At 32.9% G+C, this 24,410-nt stretch overlaps 1 protein-coding gene and 1 long non-coding RNA gene across 9 annotated transcripts in view; one reads left to right on the top strand and one right to left on the bottom strand.

Moving 5' to 3' along the window:
- The window catches only part of LOC129228108 (myosin heavy chain, muscle-like), a 107,161-nt gene that overhangs the window by 65,911 nt on the left and 16,840 nt on the right, over positions 1-24,410 (bottom strand). For 5 of the 8 annotated variants that reach the window (XM_054862784.1, XM_054862799.1, XM_054862776.1 and 2 more), the window contains 7 exons: positions 21,945-22,085; positions 17,689-17,845; positions 15,938-15,965; positions 14,167-14,275; positions 5,374-5,466; positions 4,899-4,962; positions 3,386-3,484 (listed from right to left, as the gene is read on the bottom strand). In XM_054862784.1, the coding sequence (XP_054718759.1) occupies positions 3,386-3,484; positions 4,899-4,962; positions 5,374-5,466; positions 14,167-14,275; positions 15,938-15,965; positions 17,689-17,845; positions 21,945-22,085 (691 nt within the window). Of the gene's footprint in view, positions 1-3,385; positions 3,485-4,898; positions 4,963-5,373; positions 5,467-14,166; positions 14,276-15,937; positions 15,966-17,688; positions 17,846-21,944; positions 22,086-23,289; positions 23,434-24,410 lie in introns of all 8 variants that reach the window. The other 3 variants (XM_054862753.1, XM_054862770.1, XM_054862761.1) reach the window with 1 other exon arrangement.
- Positions 8,340-12,828, top strand: LOC129228160 (uncharacterized). Its single transcript, XR_008580896.1, has 3 exons — positions 8,340-8,586; positions 9,238-9,382; positions 12,691-12,828. It is a non-coding gene; the product is annotated as an uncharacterized LOC129228160 (long non-coding RNA).

Genomic DNA, 24,410 nt, shown 5'->3' with positions numbered 1-24,410 from the left:
GAGCCGTTTTCTTCACGTAACCTTCCAATCATCATAGAGAGTTCGAATTTGATCTGTTGGTAGATTAATGTCAATTATTCGATTCATCAACATTTTTTTCCTTCATATGAGAATTTTGATAGTCACTGTGTTAATTTTTGAGCTGTATTACGTTTGCTGTCGTACAATTAAGTTTTGAAAGCCAACGTAAATTCATAACTCTAACTAAAAAAACTGAACAATACAATGCAAACTATCATGAAGAAAAATATACAGGGTGATTCAAAATTGTTTTCACAAATTAAGAGTGGTGATAGTACCTATCCAGAACTCTAATAATTTCATAGAAGCATTGGGTCGCATCCTACTCTGAGAGGTGGAAAAGGGGAATATTAGAATTACTACCTGAACTTACAACAGTGTCGGGAAAGTGAATGAATGATACCAGAAGTTGCACAATTGAATTTATTGTTTGTTGAAAAACTTATAGCAAGCGCTCGAAACGCCGGTCACATGTGTCGTTGCACAGATGACACCGGCGATGTTTTGCCGTTTTTAAAGGACAACGTTTGCTACGATTGCCTTTCTCCGGTACAAACTAAGAGCAAAATACTGCTTCTTCTCAGTGGAAATATGCACGTGGAAAATTTTTGGTAGTCTAAGGAGAAATTCTCTGTAGGCAGGCACAAAATGTTGCGAGAGGTGATCACTTGTACTGCTCCATCTCGCAAGATCCGTTTCGACTTTCCTCTTTGCGACCCTATGTTCCTATGTAATTATTTGACTTCTTGATGGGTACTATCATCCTTCTTTTTAAAAACAATTTTGAATCGCCCTGTATACTGCAGTTTGATAAGCATCATACAATCATTAATTATAAATGTCAAGAAAGAAACTACAGTGGTGGTAAAAAAATTGCATCACCCGCGCCGCACATTCAACACACTGTCAAGGATCCTGTATCCGAGATGATTTGGGGACATATTTCTGATTAAGGAGTTGGTGGACTTCACTTTGTGCAAGGAACAGTAAACGCTCAGGTGTATATTGGCATTTTGGAGGAGAAATTGCTTCCTACTATCTGAGATCACTTTACTTCAGTTCCAAACGTCATTTTCCAGGATGATTCTGCTCCGTGCCACAGAGCAAAACTAGTAAGTAACAATTTAAAAACCTTTATCCTGCCATTAGACTTAAATTGACATGGTATTAAGTAATTTTTTTTTCTCTTAACTCACACGCAGGTTCAGAAATGGAAAAATGAGCATGGGCTCAGCAGTTTTCCTTGGCCCGAAAACAGCCCCGATCTACGAAAACAATTATTGGATTCTTGCAATTAAATGTTTATTTCATAAGTTTTGCAGAATTTTACATACATTCATCGTCATTTGGCCGACCAAAACTTCTCATATAATCCCATTGTTGTGAAAATGCGAGGTTAATGCAGTTTGTTTTACCAGTACTGTAGATATACAAGAAAATTTTGACACAAAAATGCATAAGTTAAAGCAAAGGTGATGCAGAACTTAGAAGCAAAGCGCTTTTGCAAAAGAATAGTGGGCTGAAAAGCATTTTCACTAACATTTCAATAAAACAGCAACCGCATCTAAATTCTTTACTACTTTAAATCTTATTTAAAAACACTTAAAATCATATTTTACATGACACAGGATGGGCCCTTCATACATCAAAGAAATTAAAGAACTTAGATGAATATGAAATCAATAGCTAATAATGCTTAAGCCTTGTTCCTACTCTTGCGACGCGACAACAAATTATGTGTCTTTCACTAAACCTTCTGCAGCCAGAGTGCCATTCCCGTGATTTTTTGCTGTTACGTTCAAGTCATAGATGTAGTATAACTAGATACACTACTCCGTAGCGGCAACCACTGGCCACCATTGAAAGCGTGAATCGTGAAGTAAATGGGCAAAGCCGAGCCCACGAGGATGGACACTGATCTCCGGTGGATGCAACGCTGTTTGTATCCACGTAAGCTACGACAAAAGTTGTTTGTGCGTATGCGCTTTTCGAGCGCTTGCTTGTTTATTAGTTGGTACCAGTTGTCCATGGAACCGGTTTCTCGTTGTATATCTAGTGAATACTTCATCTATGGTTCAGATTCCTCCTCTTTGAAGTAGAACTAGCAATGACAGAGACATGTGTCGTTCTAATGATGATTCTCGAAACTTTAAAAAGTAATTCTAAAAAGTAGTATAGAGCTATCAGGACTAATCTAATTTTATAGTAGTCTCCATTGGTGACTATATTTGAAAATAATTTTAAACAGAAAATAGTTTTTGTAACAGATATTAAAAAAGGAGGAGGGGAAATGACATGGATTTGCAGAAAGTCATACGTTGATAAAATTTCCATTCATATAAGATTGATGTAGGAAGGTCCCATTGCATTTATCAAAACAGTAACACATTACGCTTAAACTGCAATAGAATGTTGAACTGAAATATCATCTCAATTATCCAACACTATATTAAACGCAACTATCCGTCAACCATCGTGGCTAAGATTTTTTGTCTTTGCAGCAAGATATGTAATAACGATGAAAAAACATCGACTGGAAATTATTGGTTTTTGAGACATCGTTTTTTTTTTTTTTTTTTTTTTTTTTAATGTTTTCTAAGTATTTCCATAATAATCTTAAATAATGTCCTCCCTTTAGTGGAGTTTAGTTTGACAGGGGTAGTACCTATTATCTTAAGGCAACGAGTTTTGAAGCGTCAAAAATAATTTAATGTTCTTACTAGTAACAATTTAAAACCGCTTTTTTTTCAATTACATATAACGGAACATTTTCGTAATCATCTATTTTTCCAGCTGAATAAAAAAAATATGGAAGCGGATAAAACTAAAACATAAAAGAATCGTTTATATCGACTTCAATGCGTCGATTTCCAAAAAAAAACATATGTTTAAAGAATATTCTTTTCATTACTTTTAATTACATGCATTACTAATATTGCCAAATGTGAAAAATAATTCCATTTTTTAAAACACCTGTTTTTTTAAAACCCATAATATTCGCTAATTTTAAAGGAGCCTGAATTATGCTTCATTTCGGTTTTATTACGTCATTCCGTTACAGTTCTGTTTAAAGGATTAAACATGTTATATCGGATTTTCGGAAAGAGATTTCGGAAAAAGATTTTGGAAGCACATCGGATAATCGAGATCTTACTGAAGTTTACTCAAAACTTTGATTTACAAAACTTACTTTTTAGGCAATCTATTTATATTTTACTTTTAAATAAAGACGTTTGAAATGCAAGATTTTTATTCAAAGTATTAAATGGAAGAGTTCTTTCATTTACAACTCTTTCTTTACTTTTTAAGAACATGCTAGCTTTCATTCAGTTCTGAAATATGTATGAAAAGAAAGAGGCGTTACCTTTTAAATTCTTAATTTTCCCAGACATGATCTGGTAAAAAATATGATAGGAACGTTCCAATGGCTGTTGCGATATCACACGAGCTTTCTCTAATAAATCTAAAACAATGTAAAAAGTAGGGTTCAGAAATTTTCTAAATACAAAACATTAGACTAAAAAATGTCAAAAGAAAACCTTAGAAACTTTCTTAGGACAAACTAATACAAATACAAATACAAATACAAATGTGACGACCAGCAACAGGCACTGGGCCCAGCTAGGCTGGTCCTAGTCAATTAATTAGTCCCCAATGAAGATCAATGGCCCTCTTAAAGCTATCCACTCCCTTGCTCATTACCGCCTCTTCCGGTAAGCTATTCCAAGTGCCCACGACCCTGCTAAAGTAGTAGTTTTTCCTGATTTCCAAGTTAGCCTGAGATTTAAATAGCTTAAAACAATGACCCCTTGTCCTGCTTTCCCCGCAAAAATTTAATCCATTTACATCTTTCATTTTGATAAATTTAAATAACTGAATCATGTCCCCTCTGACTCTCCTTTGCTCCAGGCTATACATGTTAAGCCTATTAAGTCTGGTATCATAATCTAAATCTGAGAGTCCCCTTACTAATTTAGTTACCCTTCTTTGAACCCTTTCCAATACAAAAATATCTTTCTTCAGATAAGGCGACCAAAACTGAACAGCATACTCCAAATGAGGTCTTACTAAACTCCTATATAAAGGCAGAAGAACATTCTTAGATTTGTTTGAAATAGATCTATTGATGAACCCAAGCATTTTGTTGGCTTTGTTACTAGCAATACTGCACTGTTGACTAAACTTGAAGTCCTGATTTATAAAGACACCCAGATCCATAACATTTTCTGCCTGATTTATGACTGAACCTTGTAAACGATATCTCATACGCTTATTTCCATGACCTAAGTGTAGCACTTGACATTTCCCTACATTAACTGCCATACCCCATTTATCTGCCCACTTAGTAATATGATCTAAATCCTCTTGCAGCTGTTTTACTTGTTCTTCATTTTCGACAATCCCCATAACTTTTACATCGTCAGCAAAACAATTCATGCTTCCAGAAATATTTTCATTGATGTCATTCATAAATATAATAAACAAAAGAGGCCCTAAAACAGATCCCTGAGGAACCCCACTTAAAACATCACTCCAATTAGAATGATTTCCTCTCACAACTACTCTTTGCTTCCTACCAGTAAGCCAATTTCTAACCCAAAGTAAAGTTTTTCCTCCTATTCCAATGTCAGCTAACTTGCTGAGAAGAGCAACATGCGGTACCTTGTCAAAAGCTTTTTGAAAATCAATATAAACAACATCCACACATTTTTTGTTATCTAAAGCTGAGGTAACCTTGTCGTAGAAATGCAATAAATTAGTAGTACAGGATTTACCTTTCCTGAAACCATACTGCAAACTAGTCAACAGACTATTAGTCTCTAAGAACATCATGATCTTAATTAAACTAGACTAAAAAAAGCTAAACAATTGCTTACAAGTTTCGATATCAGCTCCAGCAAGTTTACCCATTGGTCCAAAATGAATTCGAATGAATTTACCCTAAAATGAAAAAAAGTATTTTCATTATCTATGAAATTTGCAACGAATTGTTTATTTTGTGTATTTTAAAAACTGTTACGCATGTACATATCAGTTATACACGTTAGGTTTCACAGTTTTCAAAACATACGTACGTTGTGCAACAAAATCATGAAATTTTAATGCATCTGTCCTGATTTTGTTAGAAAGTGTAACAAGAGAGCAAACTTAATGCAAAATTTCCAAGCATTTGCGAAGTAAATTTGCACTAGACAAACTGGGCAATAATATCAAAAATCTATTGCACATTTTTTTACGCCTTTTAGCCATTAGAGGAAATGTTTTTACTTTATATTAAATTTCTTTGCAGTGCTTTTTATCTGCGAATTTCGAAGTAACAGTAGGATTCAATTATGATTAAAATATACTTACAAATCTGGAAGAGTTATCGTTTCTGACAGTTTTGGCATTGCCAAACGCTTCTAATACTGGATTGGTTTGGATGACTTGGTCCTCCAAGTTTCCCTGTAAGAAAAGATTGGTATTTCTGAGAAGTTTATTAAGCAAAATCCTAAAAAAAAAGAGCTATGTTGAAATATATTATGTGATTTTTATAGAGTGGTTTTAGTGTTGTGGAGGCAATAAATTACATTTTTCAAATTCGGTATAGTAATTTTGATAAAAGCAACATTTCGAGTAATGAAAAAAATTCCCATGAAATGTTTTGCTACAAATCACAGTTCTTTGCTAGGCTATCATTTTGAATTTATTCCACGAGGAGGGGTCAAAGGTAGGCTTGGCAGATTTCTGAAATGTTCAACCGGGACTCTAGATTACTCCCCCCCCCCCCGCAAGCGTAGCGAGTATTAAAAAAGGTACACACTCCTGTTTGGTTTTTAGAGTGTTTTAGATAATAGTTCATTCTTAATGCTATGAATAAATGGTCACTAGTTATGAGTCTAAGCCGAGGTAATAAATAACACACTACACATGTAGATAAATTTAAACATTTTATTTCCTACATGTGAATATTTTAAAATTACTTTAGTAAGAAGGAAAACTTTGAATGAGGGATAAAAATTTGAACAATATTTATATGCTCTTTTCATTGGCCAGGACATATTTAGGAAGTCTTTTTTGTTTTTAATCTTGTTGTAAAAATCCTCTCAAGCTAATCCCATATTAATTTTACAGATCAAAGTTACAAATTTGTACCTCAGAGCCAGACTTAAGTCGCATATTCGCTACTTTACAGGAGATAGGAAAAATATTTGTCTGGCACATGCAAAGGATAGGAAGCGCGCTCTTTTAACACTGATAAATAATTACAGAAGATTATATACACTGGTGTAAGAAATTAAGAGAATTTTCAGATTTGGTCAATTATATCTAGAACTACTGGACCGATTTTAATGAAATTTGGTATGTGCATACATTGAAACAATACAAAACAATTAACCCTCCAAAATTTAAAATACACAAGCATGATCATAAATAACACTCGTTAGAGTGGGATGGCATGAAACAGCGGTTGCAAAATTGAACAAAAAAAATGGGTTAGTAGGGCGTATGGCCCCCTCTAACAGACGTATAATCCTCGCAGTCTGCACAGTCCGCAGACCGTCAAACCTCTTCATCCATAATGGTCGATTTCGCGGTTATTGGAGGATAGGTAGCAGATTCCTGCTTCTATCCATGTAAACGTAAGACAAGAATAGTCGTTTAAGCTGAAATGGGACTCACTATTTGCCTTCCAATATCCGCGAAATCGATCATTATGGAGGAGGAGGTTTGACGGGCAGGGCAGGCATCATGTTGGATGGCCGCACACCCCTCCATGTCTTTGAGAGAGGCTGTGTGACAATTGCGAGGTATAGGGATGTGGTCTTGAAGCCCTATGATCCCTTCTTGAGGGGCGCTGTTAGCCCTGAGTTAGTTTTAATGGATGTTAACACAAGGCCACATACAGCTCTACTGGTCGACGAATTTCTGAAAGGGGAGGATATTCACTCGATGGATTGGTCAAGTAGATCTCTAGACTCCAATCCTATGGAACTTGTCTGGGACGCTCTCAGGAGGGCAATAGCAAATCGCAACACCCCTCCGGGGACAATCCATAGCCTGAGAACGGCGTTGTTGAACGAGTGGAAATAATTGTTTAAGGGTCAAATAAACTGCTTTATTTCAGATATGGAGTCACACTGCGAGGCCTATATGTCTGTTAGAGGGGACCGTACCCCCTACTCCCCCCTTTTTTAATTTTGCAACTACTGTTTAATACCATCCGACTCTAACGAGTGTTATTTATGATCATGCTTGTGTATTTTAAATTTTATATAGTTATTTGTTTTTTATTGTTTCAATGTATGTACATACCAAATTTCATTAAAATCGGTCCAGTAATTTTAAAAATAATTGACCGAATCTGAAAATTCTTTTAATTTCTTACACCAGTATATATATATATATATATTTCAGTAATAAACTGAAAACAGCAATCTTTGGATTACATCAATCTGGCTCTGAAATACAGAAATGACAGCTCTTTCACAGTTAATTAATTTTAGATTTTTTTTAATCATCTGTAATCAAATTATTTTTTTTTCCGGGACGTGAAATGAACCGGCCGGGGCGCCGTGATTTCGTCTGAAAACTGGGACCGTTCCGGTCAAACCGGGACGTCTGGCAAGCCTAGTCAAGGAGCATATCGTCGCCTCAGAGCAGGGATGCTCATCCCCCCCAAGTTCAATGGCGCCATTCCCCCCCTAAATATAAACAAAATATAATAAAATAAATAACTTAAATTAAAAATGAATTAATAAAAAAATTTAAATTAAAAATAAATTAATAAATAAATTTAAATTAAAAATAAATTAATAAATAAATTTAAATTAAAAATAAATTTATAAATAAATTTAAATTAAAAATAAATAAATAAATAAAATTAAATTGAAAATAAATTTATAAATAAATTTAAATTAAAAATAAATAAATAAATAAATTTAAATTGAAAATAAATTTATGAATAAATTTAAATTAAAAATAAATTAATAAATAAATTTAAATAAAAAAATCTCCCCCAAAAATTTTGATGGCACAACTTGCGCCATAATCCCCCCCCTGTACACTGTAAAATTGCTTCATTAAATTTACTAATGCTTTTCCGTAAATTTACTGTACAATTTCGACTTATAAATAGAAAAGTTCCGTTCTGGATTGATAACGGAACTTTTCATGGAATTACTGGAAATTTTCTTTTACTTTAGCACACTAACAGAACATGTCCGTATGCGATCGTTAGAGGGAGCCTTTATCCGTGAAAAAACGGAATATCTCCAGCGTAGAAGATTTTTTAAGTATTGAGTGATAGTAACAAATGATTAATGGCGGTGAAGCACGTTGTTTATTTCGTGCATGGAGATAGCTGATACTGAACATTTTTCGAACTTTTTCCTCTTCTCCATCAACATCAAATTGTTTTGAACAACAGCAGTGATTACTGCATTAACTGAAACGCTTAGAGCGTTTGTTCGTAGGCTACGGTTAGTTTGTTTATCTTGCAGCAATGGCGGATGCCGTAGCGGTCAGAAATCGCTATCGCCGAAGACGAAGTTTTTGTATCTTCTCATCCGGGATTGATTGCTGGTAAGTGTTTCCATTTTTACTACAAATAAATACTTTTTGAATTCTCTAACGATTATTGCTGCTTAAAACTAAGTTTTATCTAGTTTGAACATTTAATTTCCCGTAGATCTTTGTTTAAACATTAAAACATCGGGACAAGTTTTTAAAATTAAAAAACTTCTAATAATATTAAAAACTTTTGTTTGCTAAGGGGATATTTTACAAAATTGTCTCGAATAACTAGGTAATTGTTAGATGGGACACCATTGAGTCTTGATTGTTTTATTGTTAATGAAGAATATTTTCTGCCTATATGTAAGGTTAATGTAAAGATATTGCTTATTACTTAAAATACTACTGTTTTTTTAATTTTTTTTTATTAATTTATTTTAATTTCTATGAATAACAACTATGTCTGTATAAACTTGCTTCTTGCAATTGATTAGATTTCAATTAACAAGTTGAAGCATCTAGTTTTAGTTAACTACTTGGATTGTCAATTCTCTCTCCCCCCCCCTCTTTCAAACTTTTAAATGCTTGTTATCTAAATTAATGAATATAATACATAATTTTTTAAGGAAATGAATATTAAAAAAAAATGTATCAATCATTAAAAAAAGCATTATTTTGAGAACTTTGAATCATATTATTCTAAGCACTTTAACATTCCAGATGCTGTCCACTTTGAACCCTCTCAGCACTGGAACCTTCCAAAGTGAGCCGGAGAATTTATTGATGGAATGCGGATTCAACTGTGCAACTAAGTGAACAGAACTCCTTGAACAGAAAAGGGAAGTTTTCCGCGAATATGCAAATTGTAAGTATAAAACATGTTGTTTACATATGCATTAGGGCTGGGCGTTGGATTGATACATCGCCAAAAACCAGTGTAAACCCTGCATTGTTAAATCGGTTTCTAATTTTTCTCTTAACCAATGCATTGGTTCCACACTGACTACGAATCGAAGCGCCAATGTACGGACACCGGTTTACTATTATTGCCGTTGTAATATCTTTATTGTTTCAAAACGCCACTGGAAGCGGCACCCTGATAGGAGGTCACTGTGAACTACCAAAAGTGTTCTACGTCGGCAATTTTTTCTGATGATTCTGTAAATTTGGACACTTCACTGCAAAACTGTTTGAAATTTTTAAATAGTGATGTTTAATGTCTCTTCTCATTAGATGCACGTTTGTGTTCATGCTCGTATTTTATCATTCGGTAAAATTCAGAGTATCGCTCGGCAAATTAAAAAATCATCCCTTCCCGAACATTTAAAAGTGGGGTTGTCTGTAAAGAAGTATCATAAGTGAACGAACAACTTTCACTTTTCCCAAAACTTGCAGTAAATGCAATTGCTTTTAAAAACTTTTTTGCAAAAAATATATTGATGAACAAAGTTAATCAGATAATAACTCTACAAAACAAAGCAAAATGAAATCTCAAAATAGGAGCAAAGGTTGTATGCACGAATTTTATTGCTTTGAGTTACCTCTTTCCAAATGCAAGATGATATTGCTTCCACAAACTTGCATCTATTTGTATTGAAAAAATAGGTTCATTGTAGTTTCAAAACAGATGACTAATATTTATTGCTACCTTGTACACAATTTTTTTATTTTTGACAATTTTTTGCTGGTGCTAGAACGTGTTTGTAGCATTTATATTTTTTCATTTAGAATATATGTATTTTTTAAAATTTAAACAAGCAATTATAAGTGAAATGAAGAAAGAAAAAAAATGTACATTTTGATGCATCATAACATCGTGATGTAAGGTTGGCGATGCATCACAATGTAGAAATCCCTACAATGCCCAGCCCTATTTGGAAACATAAATATGCAAGTATAATGAATATAGTATGCATATACAGGAGTTCGACAAAAAATGTGAACTCTTGAGAGGTAAAAAGAAATTGTAGGTTACCGACAAATTACATATCCGAGTTAATTAGGAAAATCTTAGCTTCTGAAAGAGTCTTGCTCTAAAACAACTTGTCGACATTTTTTTTTCTTTTTTTTAGTCACCTCGGTGACCTGTTGGATCCAGTATATTTGTAGATCTGGTGCCTGACCTGTTACTTTGAGATTTTCAATACTGAGGAGTAGTGGCATAGCTACATCAAGTGGTGTGGGTAACTGAATTTTGCGAGGCCTCTGATTGTAACTAAAAATTACATTTGAAGCAAATAAAACCAAATATCACATTTACCGGCTCGGGATATCAATACAAAGCCAATCATATTCTTCGACATCATATTTCAGTGTTTTTATTCATTGATTTATTAAAAGTGCTTGAAGGGAACTTAGACTTGCATGTTGACTGTTGTTGCTGAAAATTCGTAATACATTATTTGTAAATATAACAGGCGAACCAAAAGACCTTTTTAATTTTTTTATAATGGGGAAAGCCGTGCGAATACCACTATTAATTGAATAAAATATTTCATTTTCCACTTTGCTCCATAAAAAAAAAGTTGAAAATTTCCACTTTTTTTTTTTTTTTTTTTGAAACTGCAAATTTACTGCCAAAATTAAAAAATATAGTTTCAATGGTAGTTTTATTTTAAATAGAATGTTCTTTCTTTACGTACTATAATTTTCAAAATAAATTTCTAATTTTTTCATTTTGAAAAAGCTCAGTCATCTTAACTATTTCACTTTGCCCCACATTGCCCTACTCAGCACAAATGGTTGGCTGTTTATCAGTTACTAGATTACTATGAATTATGACGACAAAATTTACACACATGAAAATTTTCTGCTTTAAGTCTAACAAAAGTAATTTTTAATTATTGCAGTGTAATCTAGTTTTAACGACATAGCTGCTTTAGCAAATAAATTTAATAAAGCAGACAGCCTATCCTAACCCAACACACTTCACAATTTGTTCTAAAATGCAGAATGTCTGTAAACCGAATTCAATGATAATTTAAAGAGTAACTGATGTTAAACAGAAGTCTTTCCGCTTGCGGAAGGATATACTTTTTTAAGTTTAAAAACCCGATTGGCCCTGAGAAATAAAGCCTAACAATATTTTACTGTTTTAAAAATAAATTTTTTATGAAAAAAAAAGTTTCCATGAAAAGTTTTTCAGGTGTATAATAATCAGTCAGAATCGGATTAATATAATTTTTACAGTTTTATGTGGGGAGGGGTTAAGGAGACCAAACTAAGAAGGCGTAACCTTGGCTCTCGTTGACCTGAGTTGAACTATAACATATACACTGAAAAAATTAATTCTGCACCAGCTGTAATTTTATACGATTTTGTGGAATTGTGCATTATTGCATCCTTCCAAATAAATGCAAAAGGAGATTGAAAGCACACTACAAGGACGAATCATAAACATAAAAAAATAATGATTTTTTTTGTGGGGGGGGGGAGAGAATATAGTAGAAAAACATCCAGGTATATCTCCGAGATATTTATTGTGATTCACAAATTCATGATTCCTTTCCTAACAGTTCTTTTGAAGTTTTTGAATAATATTCTCGAAACAATTCTTATAACCTGCTAAAATATTATTTTTTCATGGATAAGTTTTGTTTTGTTTCTTGAGAGTCAAGTAATGATGTTCGGAACAAAAATTGAGTTAGCAAATAAAATGTTACACTTACTATAGTTAGGGCAAACCTAACCTGGAAGCATTGTGAAAGCTAAGCATATCCGAAGCTCAGTATTACTTGGCTGCAGGGTTAGGTTCGCCCCAACTATAGCTAGGCGAGAATTAGAAGAGATCGAGAATTGTTTTTGAGCTATTGGCTGGCACGTTCAATTCTAACATATAAACTACTCCACACTGCCACTTTTAAAATTGAAAGTATTAATTTAAAAATTGTTGCAAAAAAAAAAAAAATGCATGGGTGTTTACAAATTAACTGTTTCTGAAGTAAGATGCCTAATTTCTCTCCAAATTTCGACAGTGCTGTTGACTACTTTTTTTGCTTGCTGTCAGCGTATTACCTCATTGTCAAGAAAAATAATGTCAAATATCTTACCGTAGGTAATTGATGTTTTCATCTGCATGTTTATGACATGACACTTGGTAATTTATTCAATAAAATGTTCATGTGTTAAAAATTTTTGATATCATGCATTAATACTTTTATTCTTGTAATTTAGGTTTGTGACATTAATTGTGAAACATTGGAATCGTCGAAAGATAACCCAGTTGTACCTATCAATCTTATTTAATCTCTATATATGAGTGCAGAAATAAAAATGGTACTGATGATGACAGCAAAGCAAACTATTAATTCGACATTGGCACAAGCAAAAAACTTTAAAAATTGTGTAGCACAAGATCTGCAATAAATGATTTTGTACTTGTAATAAATGTTTTGTTTTATTGAAAACAATGTTAACTATGCACAATTTATAAGTTTCAATAATTTTGATAAATTTAAATTTTGTGGCAGTTATTGTTAAATAAAACATCGCACAGTTAATTACAGGAACTTTTTTTTGTCGGGGGGAGGGGGAGAGGAGGGTATTTTTGTGAAGACTGATTTAAAAAAGAAAAAAACAGTTGGTATGATTTGCGTTTATTTCATATGTTTTGCAATTGTTTGTTGATAAAAGATTTTAATACAATAAAATGCAAAGCAAATACATTCCCAGATGGCTGTTATATCTTCCCTCTGTATTTTCAAAAGAGAAAGATGCATAGTTTCTGCATAGTAAAAATGTGTTTCTTCACTTTTAGGAAGTTTCACAAATTTTTGAAAGTTAAGGAAGAAATTTGTGCAAATGCTCTAATAAAACTGCTTTTCTTTTTCTTTCTTCTTTTTTTTTTTTGCTGTTTTTCAAAAAAAAAAAAAAAAAAGAAAAAAGAAAAAAAGAAAAAAATATATGGGCTTTTAAAATCTCCAAATGTTAATTCATTATGCTTTAATTGCCCAGCTATATTTTCAAAATAATAGTTTTTTAAACTGAAAATATACGTGCATAAAACGGAAAATATTTATATTATAAACTGAAAACATCAGTTCATGAAACGGAAAATATCTACGTTAAAAACTGAAAACATCAGTTCATAAAACGGAAAATATTCCGATTGAGAACGGAAAATAGCAGTTTTAAAACGGAAAGTGTCCGTGATAAAAACTGAAAGTGTCAGTATGAAAAAACGGAAACTATCCGTGATAAAAACGGAAAACACCACTTCTGTAAAAAAACGGAAAATTGTCGGCAACTCTGCTGCCAGTACATTTTTCGTTTTTTGAGGGAATTTTAAAATACAGTGTAGGCACCCCTGCCTCAGAGCAACAGTAAAATATCTAATCACAGAAACAACACTAAGATGTCCTACTGTTGCTCTGAGGCAACGATATACTCAATGCAAATGTTTTCAGAAAACAACAAAAACCACCCACACTTTTAGCTAAAAGCATTAATTTAACACAGGGGGTGGAGGGCAACTGCCTCCCCCCCCCCGCCCGACCCTTCGAAATGAGGGGCCTGGTTCTCTGATGTTCACAAAGACTGAATGCAGTTGAAATGGAATTTCAACCAGTTTTAGCTTGAATTATTTACTTACCCTATTTCTTATATTTATGCATTTTAAGCTAAAACATAAATACAGAGCAAGTGACGCACCTTTTTGGAAGCTGAGCTGTCTTTGTCCTTCTTAGCTGATTTTCCAACATTTGCAAAGTAAGCGATAACTTTCTTCGTGTTTTCGGTTTTTCCGGCTCCAGACTCACCGCTGTAAATAAATGATTTTCTTTTTTAAAGTGAAACATATTTTTGCGCATTTTCATTGCAACTTCACAAAAAATACACCGTACAACTGCGTCGTTTTGTATCATAATTTTGACCTGGTTTTAACAGCATATTTGATTGGCAAGAAATTACTGTCCGCAAATTTTCTGGGAAAAGTAGCATGGAATGGCAGTTTGTTTCGTGATAAATATGAAGTTATTAAATTTCCTTTGTTCCCCTTATTGTATAAAAACCTTTAAGATTCCAACAAATATTTTATCAATTGAAAATGAATATTATTTTAACTACTGTCCATCTCTGGCAAGTTAAACTCCGCTGCCCGAGCAATTAAACGATCCCATTTGTTGAAATAGATGTGAGGAAAAACGGCTTAAGAACTTGCGCATTTAGTTTGCAGTGTTATTGCCCGTTTGGCGAACAATATAATTCAGGTAAGCAATAGCAAGCGGTACAGGATTTTCTCGCCAATAAGGGGGTTGCAATGGTAGCCCAACTCTGCGCATAACAAATACTCTTCTTACTGATTGCTTTCCCTTGAAAGGAATGGACTTGCTCAAGGCCATAGCTCAACTTCTCAGAGGTGAACAATAGTTGAATTCAAAGGCACTGCTTTTTTTCTTGACACTATTTTTCTTTGATATATTTTATTCAAATATGGATGCCTCAATTGCCAAATAGATTAACTCCATTTTTTAAAACAATCCTCATTTTTGCTTTAATAGTGCTTTATCAATGCTTAGCATGTGAATTTATATTAAAGTTTTGGTTCAGTACATTTCTGACCATGTGATGGCAGAAAATGAAACACGAGGGCCTTTTTACTCCTATGGATAACAGCATCTTCTTCAAAACTTTTCTCTGCTTTTTGTTTTTTGGAGTTTTAGTCGATTTGGCAAGTGAGGCATCCATAGGTCTGTCAATTTCATCCCAAGCATGAAATTATCTGAAGAATAACTTTTCTTAACTGAGTTAAGTAAGACAACAATCTGAAGACATTTCGACGGAAAAAAAGACGAGGAAAAGATTATTAAGCACTAAAACATAGCGCAAAAGTTGCAACGTATATTTGCAGCTTTTCAAGGCTATCAAAAATATTTTTACAATTTTAGTTTTTCGTCACAAAAATTTCTTATTTATTTTTAATCGTTATAGCAAACTTTTTTTTTTTTTGTATAAAAACTCAATTTTTTTAATGAAAACTTTCGAAGAAAATTGTTTTAAGGTAATAATAATAAATCACCAGTTAAATTGCCATACTTTAGATTGTACGTTTTTGAGCGAGACTAGACCTAAGACAGATCTAAGAATATCTCTATAACTTATCCAGCAGACCACATTGGTCTAGCGATACAAAGAAAAAGCCGAACTGCTTAAATGCACTTTGCCTAGCCATGGGAAAATGATTAAAAATTTCATTGAAAATTTATTGCTGCATAAGGTGAAAATACAAGTACCACCTAAAATATCTCCAGACTTAAAAGGTGCAAAAGTAAAAATCTTAGCCGAATGTGGCGAAAATTCAGCCAAGTAATCGAGTGCTGTGTTTTCGAAACTACTGTATTTTCATTACTGTTCCGTGAGAGTTAACACGTGACGCAAATATTTTAAGACATAGAAAACAAGAAGAAAATAGTAAGATACTCACGTAATCAACATGGACTGGTTTTCGCGATCTGAAAGGGAATAAACCTGCTAAGATAGTATTCAAAAGGGGCATGTATGATGTATATACATATATAAAATTCACAACAGAACGATGTAATGAGAATGAGAGTCACCTTCGTAGTTTGGTGCATATTTGTGGCAAAGCATTTCAAATGTTTTAAACGACATACATTATTTATTTCAGCTTATATGATAATGAAGTCAAAGCAATTTAATTATACCAGTCAAATTAGTTAATTCAAAAAAAAAGTAAATAAAATTGGAGTTATGATGAATAATTTGCTTTAAGAGATGTATTATGTATTTAATGAATAAACTTTTGACAGATAATATACACATTGATGAATATTTTTCCTGATATAATTGTTAAAGATGATAAGTGTTGCTTTCTTAATTTTTATAAAACTTTTCCGTATTCGGAGCCCTTCCCGCCCCCTAATAAGAAAAAGGTAAGCTTGCTTTTAATGGGAAAAAAGTTTGAGGGTAAAATTGTGAATTAATATATCATAAATAAATCCCAAATATAACTACTAGCTCAGTTTTATAAGTATCTAAATGTGAAAAAATAGCGGAGTTAGGACATTTGACAATTTTTCTTTTTGGCAAGTTGTACGTTCATAATTTTGTGAAGAGTGATTTGCAAATACTTTAAAAGGTCTGTTATTATCATAGAATAACAATAGAGCTAGAGAGTTCACTGTGCCATTTTCTGTGACTGTACGGGTAAAAGCAATCTTAACAGCTAACCACCAAATGTTAGTGGTTAAAACCAATTTTCAAGTAATAGAATGTTATAAAACTTAAACTACCACACTGTTAAAAATTTTCCGGAAAATTTACGGTAATTGTTACTGGCATCTATGTTGCCAGTAACTATTACCGTAAAAATCAAATGTTACTGTAAAATTTTACGGTTTCCTCGGTAGGCCAAAGCAACTAATTGGAGCTTGGATCGCTTATTCCTCCGGTATAAATTACCGTAAAAATTAGCGATGCTGTAAGTCCGCCATTTTACAGTAACAATTACCAGAAAATCTTCCTGAATTTTTAACAGTGCAGCTAGAGAGGCTATTTCATCGGAGTATTTACAATATGCATGAATTGACTAGTTGAATAGCAAAGAAAAGATCAATTTTTATGTTTTTCGATACGCAGCCAAGCCAAATGTTAGGTGTTTAACTAAGACGCTTAATTTCACACGTAATTTAACTTCACACCAGACAGCGACAATGTTCACTCCTTTTTCGGGTCATAGGAAAGGATGATTGGAGCTGCATTGAATTGGTTTATTTTCGTTGTCGTTTTGCAAAAGTATTCCTACTCCGTTCAGCTACAATTACCCCTCCCTTATTACCCCAAAAAGAGGTAAACGGTGTCAATGTCGGAGGTCAACTTTTGCCTATACCTTTTTGTAATACAGACAGCCAGTTCGTTTACGCCTTGCTGATACAGGATCAGGCATTCAAGCAATACAAAAGCTGAACGATTTCAAGCAGTTAGAAGAGAGACAGTTGTTGCTACGTTAAAAATGAAATGCGCGGCTGTTAAAAAAGTAATAATTTTGGATTTGCTCTGGGAGAGGCAACATCTCTTAGCACCTACCCCCCTCCCCTCTCCCTTCATCTCTCAACCGGGATTGCCCTTACGCTATCATGACACGCTCATTATGATTCAAAAATCGCTTAAACAGTATTTTCATGACAAATATCCACGAAGCAAATCGAAACTTACTCTGCAACATGTCGTTGTAGGCTCCATCGGAGACTGCGAAAATGTGTGGTGGCATCTCACCCCTCCTCTTGCCTTTGTACATCTGGACCACTCGGTTCGTGTAGATGGGAAATCGCTTGTAGGGATTGATGGCTACGCAGAACAATCCTGAATAGGTCTATAGGGGAGGGAAAATGTGAACGAAGATGTTAGTTACAACGACAATGAATATTTTCCCGTTTTTTGGGTTCTGTTAACATCTTTCGTGAGGCGTTAGCATTTCGTCAATGAATTTTTACCAAATAGATTAGTCTAACTTTTATGTGTTATTCCAGAATTTTCCAAGAATAGAATGATGTAAAACGGAAACTACCAGTAGATGGAAGGCTATTTAATCGGACCATTCACAATGTGCATGATGATATTATTTGAATAGCAAAGTTAGTCTAACTTTAATGTGTTTTTGATACGTGACTGTAAAATGCTTTTATTTGCCAATATACTAGTAAGAATGCAAAACTTAAACCAGCAGTATATTGAAGGCTATTTAATCATAGCATTTACAATGTACATGAAGAAACTCGTTGAACAGCAAAGATTTGTCTGTTTTTGTGTTTTTCCAGAATTTTTCAAGAATAGAATTTTGTGATGTCTTTTCTAATTCAGGAATAATATCTCGAACATTTTTTCCCTATGGCGGTGTTGAAGAATTTTAATCTTAATGTCACTATTATAAAAATATTTTCTAACTTTGTGTATTATACTCGAAAATTACATATTTATGTAAAAGATTCTGCTCAAAGTTTTAATTTTCTTCCTGTTGAAGCGCCACCTACGTTCATACGCCTGTCAGTTGAAAAATTGTGCGAGTGTACTTTCAGTGCGGCTGGAAGTATGTTGCTCTCATACAAACTTGGAAAATTTTGATTGAATAGCTACAGTCTTCTCCGTGTAGTTAATTGCTTGGTAGCTTACCAATTAAGGAACTTGCCGAGGAAAGTAAAGTAGAACCTAGTTTTTCTGGAATAAAGAGGACCAAAGGCAATCCGAATAAACGAAAATCCTGATAATCCGGGTAACATGGTGGTAAGCGAAGCAAATCATTATATAGGCAGATTTATCTTTTATTACAGCAAAACAAAATAAAAATAGTGCTTTGCAAAAAAATTATATAGGATTGTTTCGCACAATCACTTAATAATTTATAGTTCAGATGGAGAGGTATCGGACTGAAGCTCCAAAGTGCACCATGATGCTTCTTAGATAGCTATAATTTATTGTACAATCTATGCTGGCGTTGTACGTATAATCAAAATAACGTTGAATGTTTCGTGTACTTATATTTCAGCTTCTGCTTTCGTAGTTAAAATAATGTAAGAGAACATAATTTTTCTTCAGCCTGTACAAATTTAATCCGGATTAACCAGAGATCCAGATAAATGGAAGCCTGATAAACGAGGTTTTACTTTACGCAAAACGCAAATGAATTCGAAAAGTAACGCATCCTACTGCAATAAAAGTATCAGTATCATATTAACACTATACGAGCTATTAATAAAACAATTTTTGCTGGGAAGTATTTTTTTCTCTTACAACTCATTATGTCGCGAAATTTGATGAAGTGAAACTATGATGATTATTATTGATGATTATTATTAGTTATTTGATGAAGTTGTTTTAATAAACCGAAAGTACAATTTCTCACGAAATAGTATTTGCGATTGCTTCCTTGGTTAAGTTAATCAAATTAAAGAGTAAATTTACTTGCATATTATATATATTGCATATTATGCTTGAAAGTGCAGGTGAAGAGTTTCTGAAGGGAAAACGTAAAACATTTGTGGTGAAATGATAATGAAAATGAAAATAACTGAAAAACATGCAAAATATGTCTTTGCTATATACTAGCTTTTTCATGGGAAACTATAATTTGTTTCAAGTCTATAGTTGGGGAAAACCTAACCTGCCAGCGTTGTAATGCTATGGTTATTATCTGAGTAGCCTTCATAATGCTGCCAGGTTAGGTTTGCCTCAATGCTTAAAAGTATTGTGCAATGTGCTTTACTTTTCTACCCGACACATTGTCAAATGATCGCCTGATCCCGAAATGCGATGAAGCATTTCATTTCAAGATGTAGTTGAATTTCACATCTTGAAATAAACTGCCTCTAACTGATTTGTAGTTGGTTTGATTCTAAAGACAGCTTTATTGGTAGTTTGAACAATAAATGAACACAGTTTCATTCACAGAAATTCATAATATTGTCAAAGGCTGAATAGCATTTGGTACATAACATTTAAGCGTGTTTATTAATGCGTGTAATTAGTGGAAAAAAATCTTTATGGCTCTGCATCAAGTGTTTTAGGGGTTAAAATGAAGATGGGGCAGCCACCCGATGAATGAACACATCTAATCAGTGAACGATCAGTGTGAATTTTTCTTTAATTAGGGCAAATCTAACCTGTTAGCATTGTGATGGCTACGCAGGTCTTAATCGCAGCATTAAGACGCTGCCTGGTTAGGTTTTCTTGAACTATAGTAACATTTTTTTTAGAATTGTAAAAAAAGTAACTGTTTTCAGTTTATGCAAGAAAAAGTTTTGAATTTTTTTAGTACCACTATTCATTCATTGGGTGGAGTTCAGCCACAAGTCGGACCACGTAATGTTGAGTTTGGAATATCAGGTACTTTTCCGTTATAGGTACGTCACTGCGTTTTTTAATCTTGGTGATTATTTTCCATTTTATTCATTGTCGCCATGCTCAGTCAAGGCCAAAGCTACTTATTTAGAGATATACACATTATGCTTTTTTTCAAACTACTTTTAAACAAAAACAAGCCCTGAATCGAGACTCTAAGTTCCAGTAAAATGAAAAATAATACGCTAAATGATTAAATGAAACCATTAAAAGTAAAATATTTTACCAAATAAAAAAACTAGCTACTAAACAGAAAAGTCCCAATAAATGCATCGAATCATAAATAAACGATGAACGTTTCATGGAATTATATAACTAGGAAAAAAAAATAGCAAAGATAGCGACGTTGCAAGCGTAATTTTTCAATTTTTGCCAAGATAGAAAGAAAACAAGTTTCTAAGCCAATTGACGTACCTATAAGGAAAAAATACCAAACCACACTTATAATAGTATTACGAAAAAGATGTATATGAAATCTGTACCTAGGAGGTAAAGGGCACTATACCCATTTATCATTAGAAAAGTACCACCTTACTCAAGGTTTTATACTTTATTCAGAGGCATAAGCGCTAAGATTTTTTTAGATCAAAATCCTGAAGTACAAATCATCAGAAAGGAAAAACTTTAAACTCATCTCCTGGACAATTTTGTTTTTGATATTTAGCTTCCTTCACCTCCCAGATACATAAATGTAAAATACAAAAGCAACGATCTTTTTTTTTTTGTTACATTCAGAACAGATTCATGCAACATGAGGAGAAAAAAATGAAATATGTCGTTCAAATAAATAAGAACACAATTCCAACAGAAAAAGTCTCTATTGCAACTTAATATGCTTTTGGACGTTATAACAATCCATTAGAACACCGGTTTCTGGGACAAAATAAATTCATGTAGAACTTCTCTCTGAAGTAATTTTTAAAATGTCTATTCCAATACAAGTGCGTTAAAAAAAGGTCTTGAGGGATTTAAATGAAAAGGAGCTGAAATACCCTAAGCCCAAAAGAGAAGTAATGTAATTGTTGCTTAAGTTGTGTTGTTCTCATTAAGGTACAATAACAGCAGTAATAAGTTGTATTTTTCTGCGATATGTCTATGGGGTTTTTTGGTGAACACCCTAACTGTACGTACCTTACCGCGGAAAAATTCCCTCAGATTGAATACGTGGATTACTACTATGCGAAAGACATATTAGAAGTTAATTTAATCTAAATTGAAAAATTCTATTCAAAATCTATCGAAATATTTATACACTCATGCAAAATCAAAAATTTCCATTGATGAACGATTTTTCTTTCCTGTTGTCTGAAAAATTTGCACAAAAGGTCAGGGGTGGAGGGGGAGGAAAAAAGGGGAAAATTTTTAAGAATGAACTAAGGAGAGGAAAAATTGTTTTCAAAAGCTCAAAATATTTTTAACAAATAAAAGGTACCATTCACCGCAAAAAAGTAGCTCTAAAAATAATCCTAAAAATGGTGCGAAAATTTGCTTTCAAAAACGAAAGTAAAGACAAAAATGAGGTTAGTAAAATCATGGAAAAACGCATGCATGGTTATCACAGCCCAAGCCATACTTACGTAGATGAGTTTGTAATAGTAGCGCTCTTTTAAATTGTAAAGGACACTGGGATCGTTTAGGTACGTGAGATTTGACATATCTTCGGTTTTTTCATATTTGGGGGGATTCACTTGCTGAAGGTTTTCCTTTTTTACTTGTTTCTGCGATTGGAAGGAACAAAAATGCATTAGTCTACTTGTAAAACAGAAAAATCAGGAAGGGAGGCAGTGTGGATATAGCTCGATGCTGAAGGAATAACCAAATTTGCAATTTTCAACGCAGTAAACAAAAATACCTGAATAAAATAATGACGTGCAGACGACAATAAACGTGCATAAATGAGTCAGAACGCAAAATAATTTCTGTTAATTATGAAAGGTTTGCTAAGTGTAATAAATTAATGCACGCAAATAAGCTCGTATTAAATTTGAACAAGAAAAATACAACCTTTTCCTTGCAATTTCGCTACAGCAGTTGCGTAATATGTGACTGTAAAACGGTTTTCTTTGTCGATATACTAGCAAGAAGGCGAAATTTAAATTACCAGTAGCCTGAAGACTTTTTCACGGAAGCGCTTGTGTAATATGTGACTGTAAAACAGTTTTGTTTGCCAATATACTAAAAAGAAGGTGAAACTTAATTTACCAGTAGCTTCAAGACCAAGTTTACTCGAAGCTCTAAAGGTGTGATACTTATGACAAACAATAGAAAAGAAAAATTCAATTTTAAGTACTGAAAAAAAAAAAACAATCAGTTATTTATTTATTTATTTTTTGTTGATGCTTGAATATCAATAGTTATAAATAGGAATTTTCTTAGGATTTGAATCTCAAATTTGAACTTGAAGACAAAAGAAAATTCGGACTAATAATCTTTTTTTTTTAAGCCGTTTTTTTGCTTTCAAATTGTCTTGTTAAAACTGGTTTATATAGTTTCCGAAATTATTCTTATGCACTTCAGTTTTTAGTTCGCCGGTACGGGACCGTAAAACGGTTTTCTTTGTCCGTATATTAATAAGAAGGAAAAACTTAAAAACTAACTATAGATTTTTTTTTTTTACAAATAGAAATTAACGAAATCTGTTTGAAAAGTGTTTCATCCAAAATTGTTTACCTATATTTTTATTATTTTAGTCAACGGATCAAGTTTTAAAAAAGTAAAAATAATCCCCGAATAGTTTGAAAACGGGATTTAAAAGAAAATTTGTGAAAGATTCATCGAAAGCGTCTGAAGTTCACAGGGGTTGAGAATCAGAAGGGAATGATTACTCCTTCCCCAATATTTCAGTGTTGAACTGCAGTGTTTAATGGAGAAGAGTAATATGGAATATCCACGGTGCCTTTCTTCCTGCTTCATATTACTTACATAGATGAGGTTACAGCTGATATACCGATCTTTAAAGTTGTGCAACACGCCTGCTTCGTTCAAATAGGTCAAAGAAGAGACGTCATCGCATTTTTCGAACTTCGGCGGGTTCACTTGTTGAAGTTGGTCTTTTTTCAATGTTCGCTGTTGAGATAGTACAGCATTTAAGCATGTTTTGTGCATAGTGCACAATCAAAGATGTAATTTTTTAATCAACAGCAAAAATCACTGATTTTTTTTTTCAAATAATTTTTACAGTTCTCTAAAAATCCTTATTTTTTGCAAAATAATTTTGAAATACTTTTAATGTTCATTATTACCAAAATATTGAAAAAAATAAATAAATAAAAAATCAGAAGCTGTGTCTCTAAAGACAAACATTTTAAATTTAAAAATAATCTATTTGATAAAAAAAAGAAGAAAAAACTTTGAACTAATATTTATTGAAATAAAAATAGCTCTTTTTCTTTTTTTACCAGATTATATCGAAAGCTTGTTTAAATTTTCATAAAATATTCTTTTCATCTTGTGACTGCTTTTTAAAGCTTGTCTGCAAGATTATTCAACAACCTTTAAATTCAACAAGCGACATTTGCATTAAAACATTACATTAGTAGATGAGAAAATAACATTTTAATTCTTTAATGATTTATTAATAATACAAAACAAGTATCTTTCTTTTGATTCAATTATGAAAAAATATAAAAATGATTAAAAATATTAATTGATTTGGTACGTTATTTAAGTGTTCGCGTAATTGCTGAAAGGTTCAGATGATTGAAAAATGTGTTTATGTCCTTCAATTTTACAATTTAATGTGTCTCAACTTCTTATTTTTTATTTCTCATTGCAAAACAGGATGCGTTTCAAGTTCAACGTGTGTGGCAGAATTGATTTTGAATTTTCATTTGAATTGCTGAAATCGACGCTTTAACTTTTTGAAAATTTAGTTTTGGTTTTTATTATACCACCGAATGAGTTGCGATAATTGCTACAAAATAATGTTTGAATGGTTAAAATATTATGGAAGTATTTTTTGCTCGATTTTAAAATAAAGGCCTAAAATATTTTCTGAATGCTGGTTTAAACTAGCGGTCAGAAACAGTTTTAGAAAGTATACA

The sequence above is a fragment of the Uloborus diversus genome, chromosome 1 (assembly GCF_026930045.1).
Source record: "Uloborus diversus isolate 005 chromosome 1, Udiv.v.3.1, whole genome shotgun sequence".
Classification (NCBI taxonomy): Eukaryota; Metazoa; Arthropoda; class Arachnida; order Araneae; family Uloboridae; genus Uloborus; species Uloborus diversus.
Note: the sequence above shows the minus strand (reverse complement) of the source record. Positions and strands in the feature narration are given on the sequence as shown.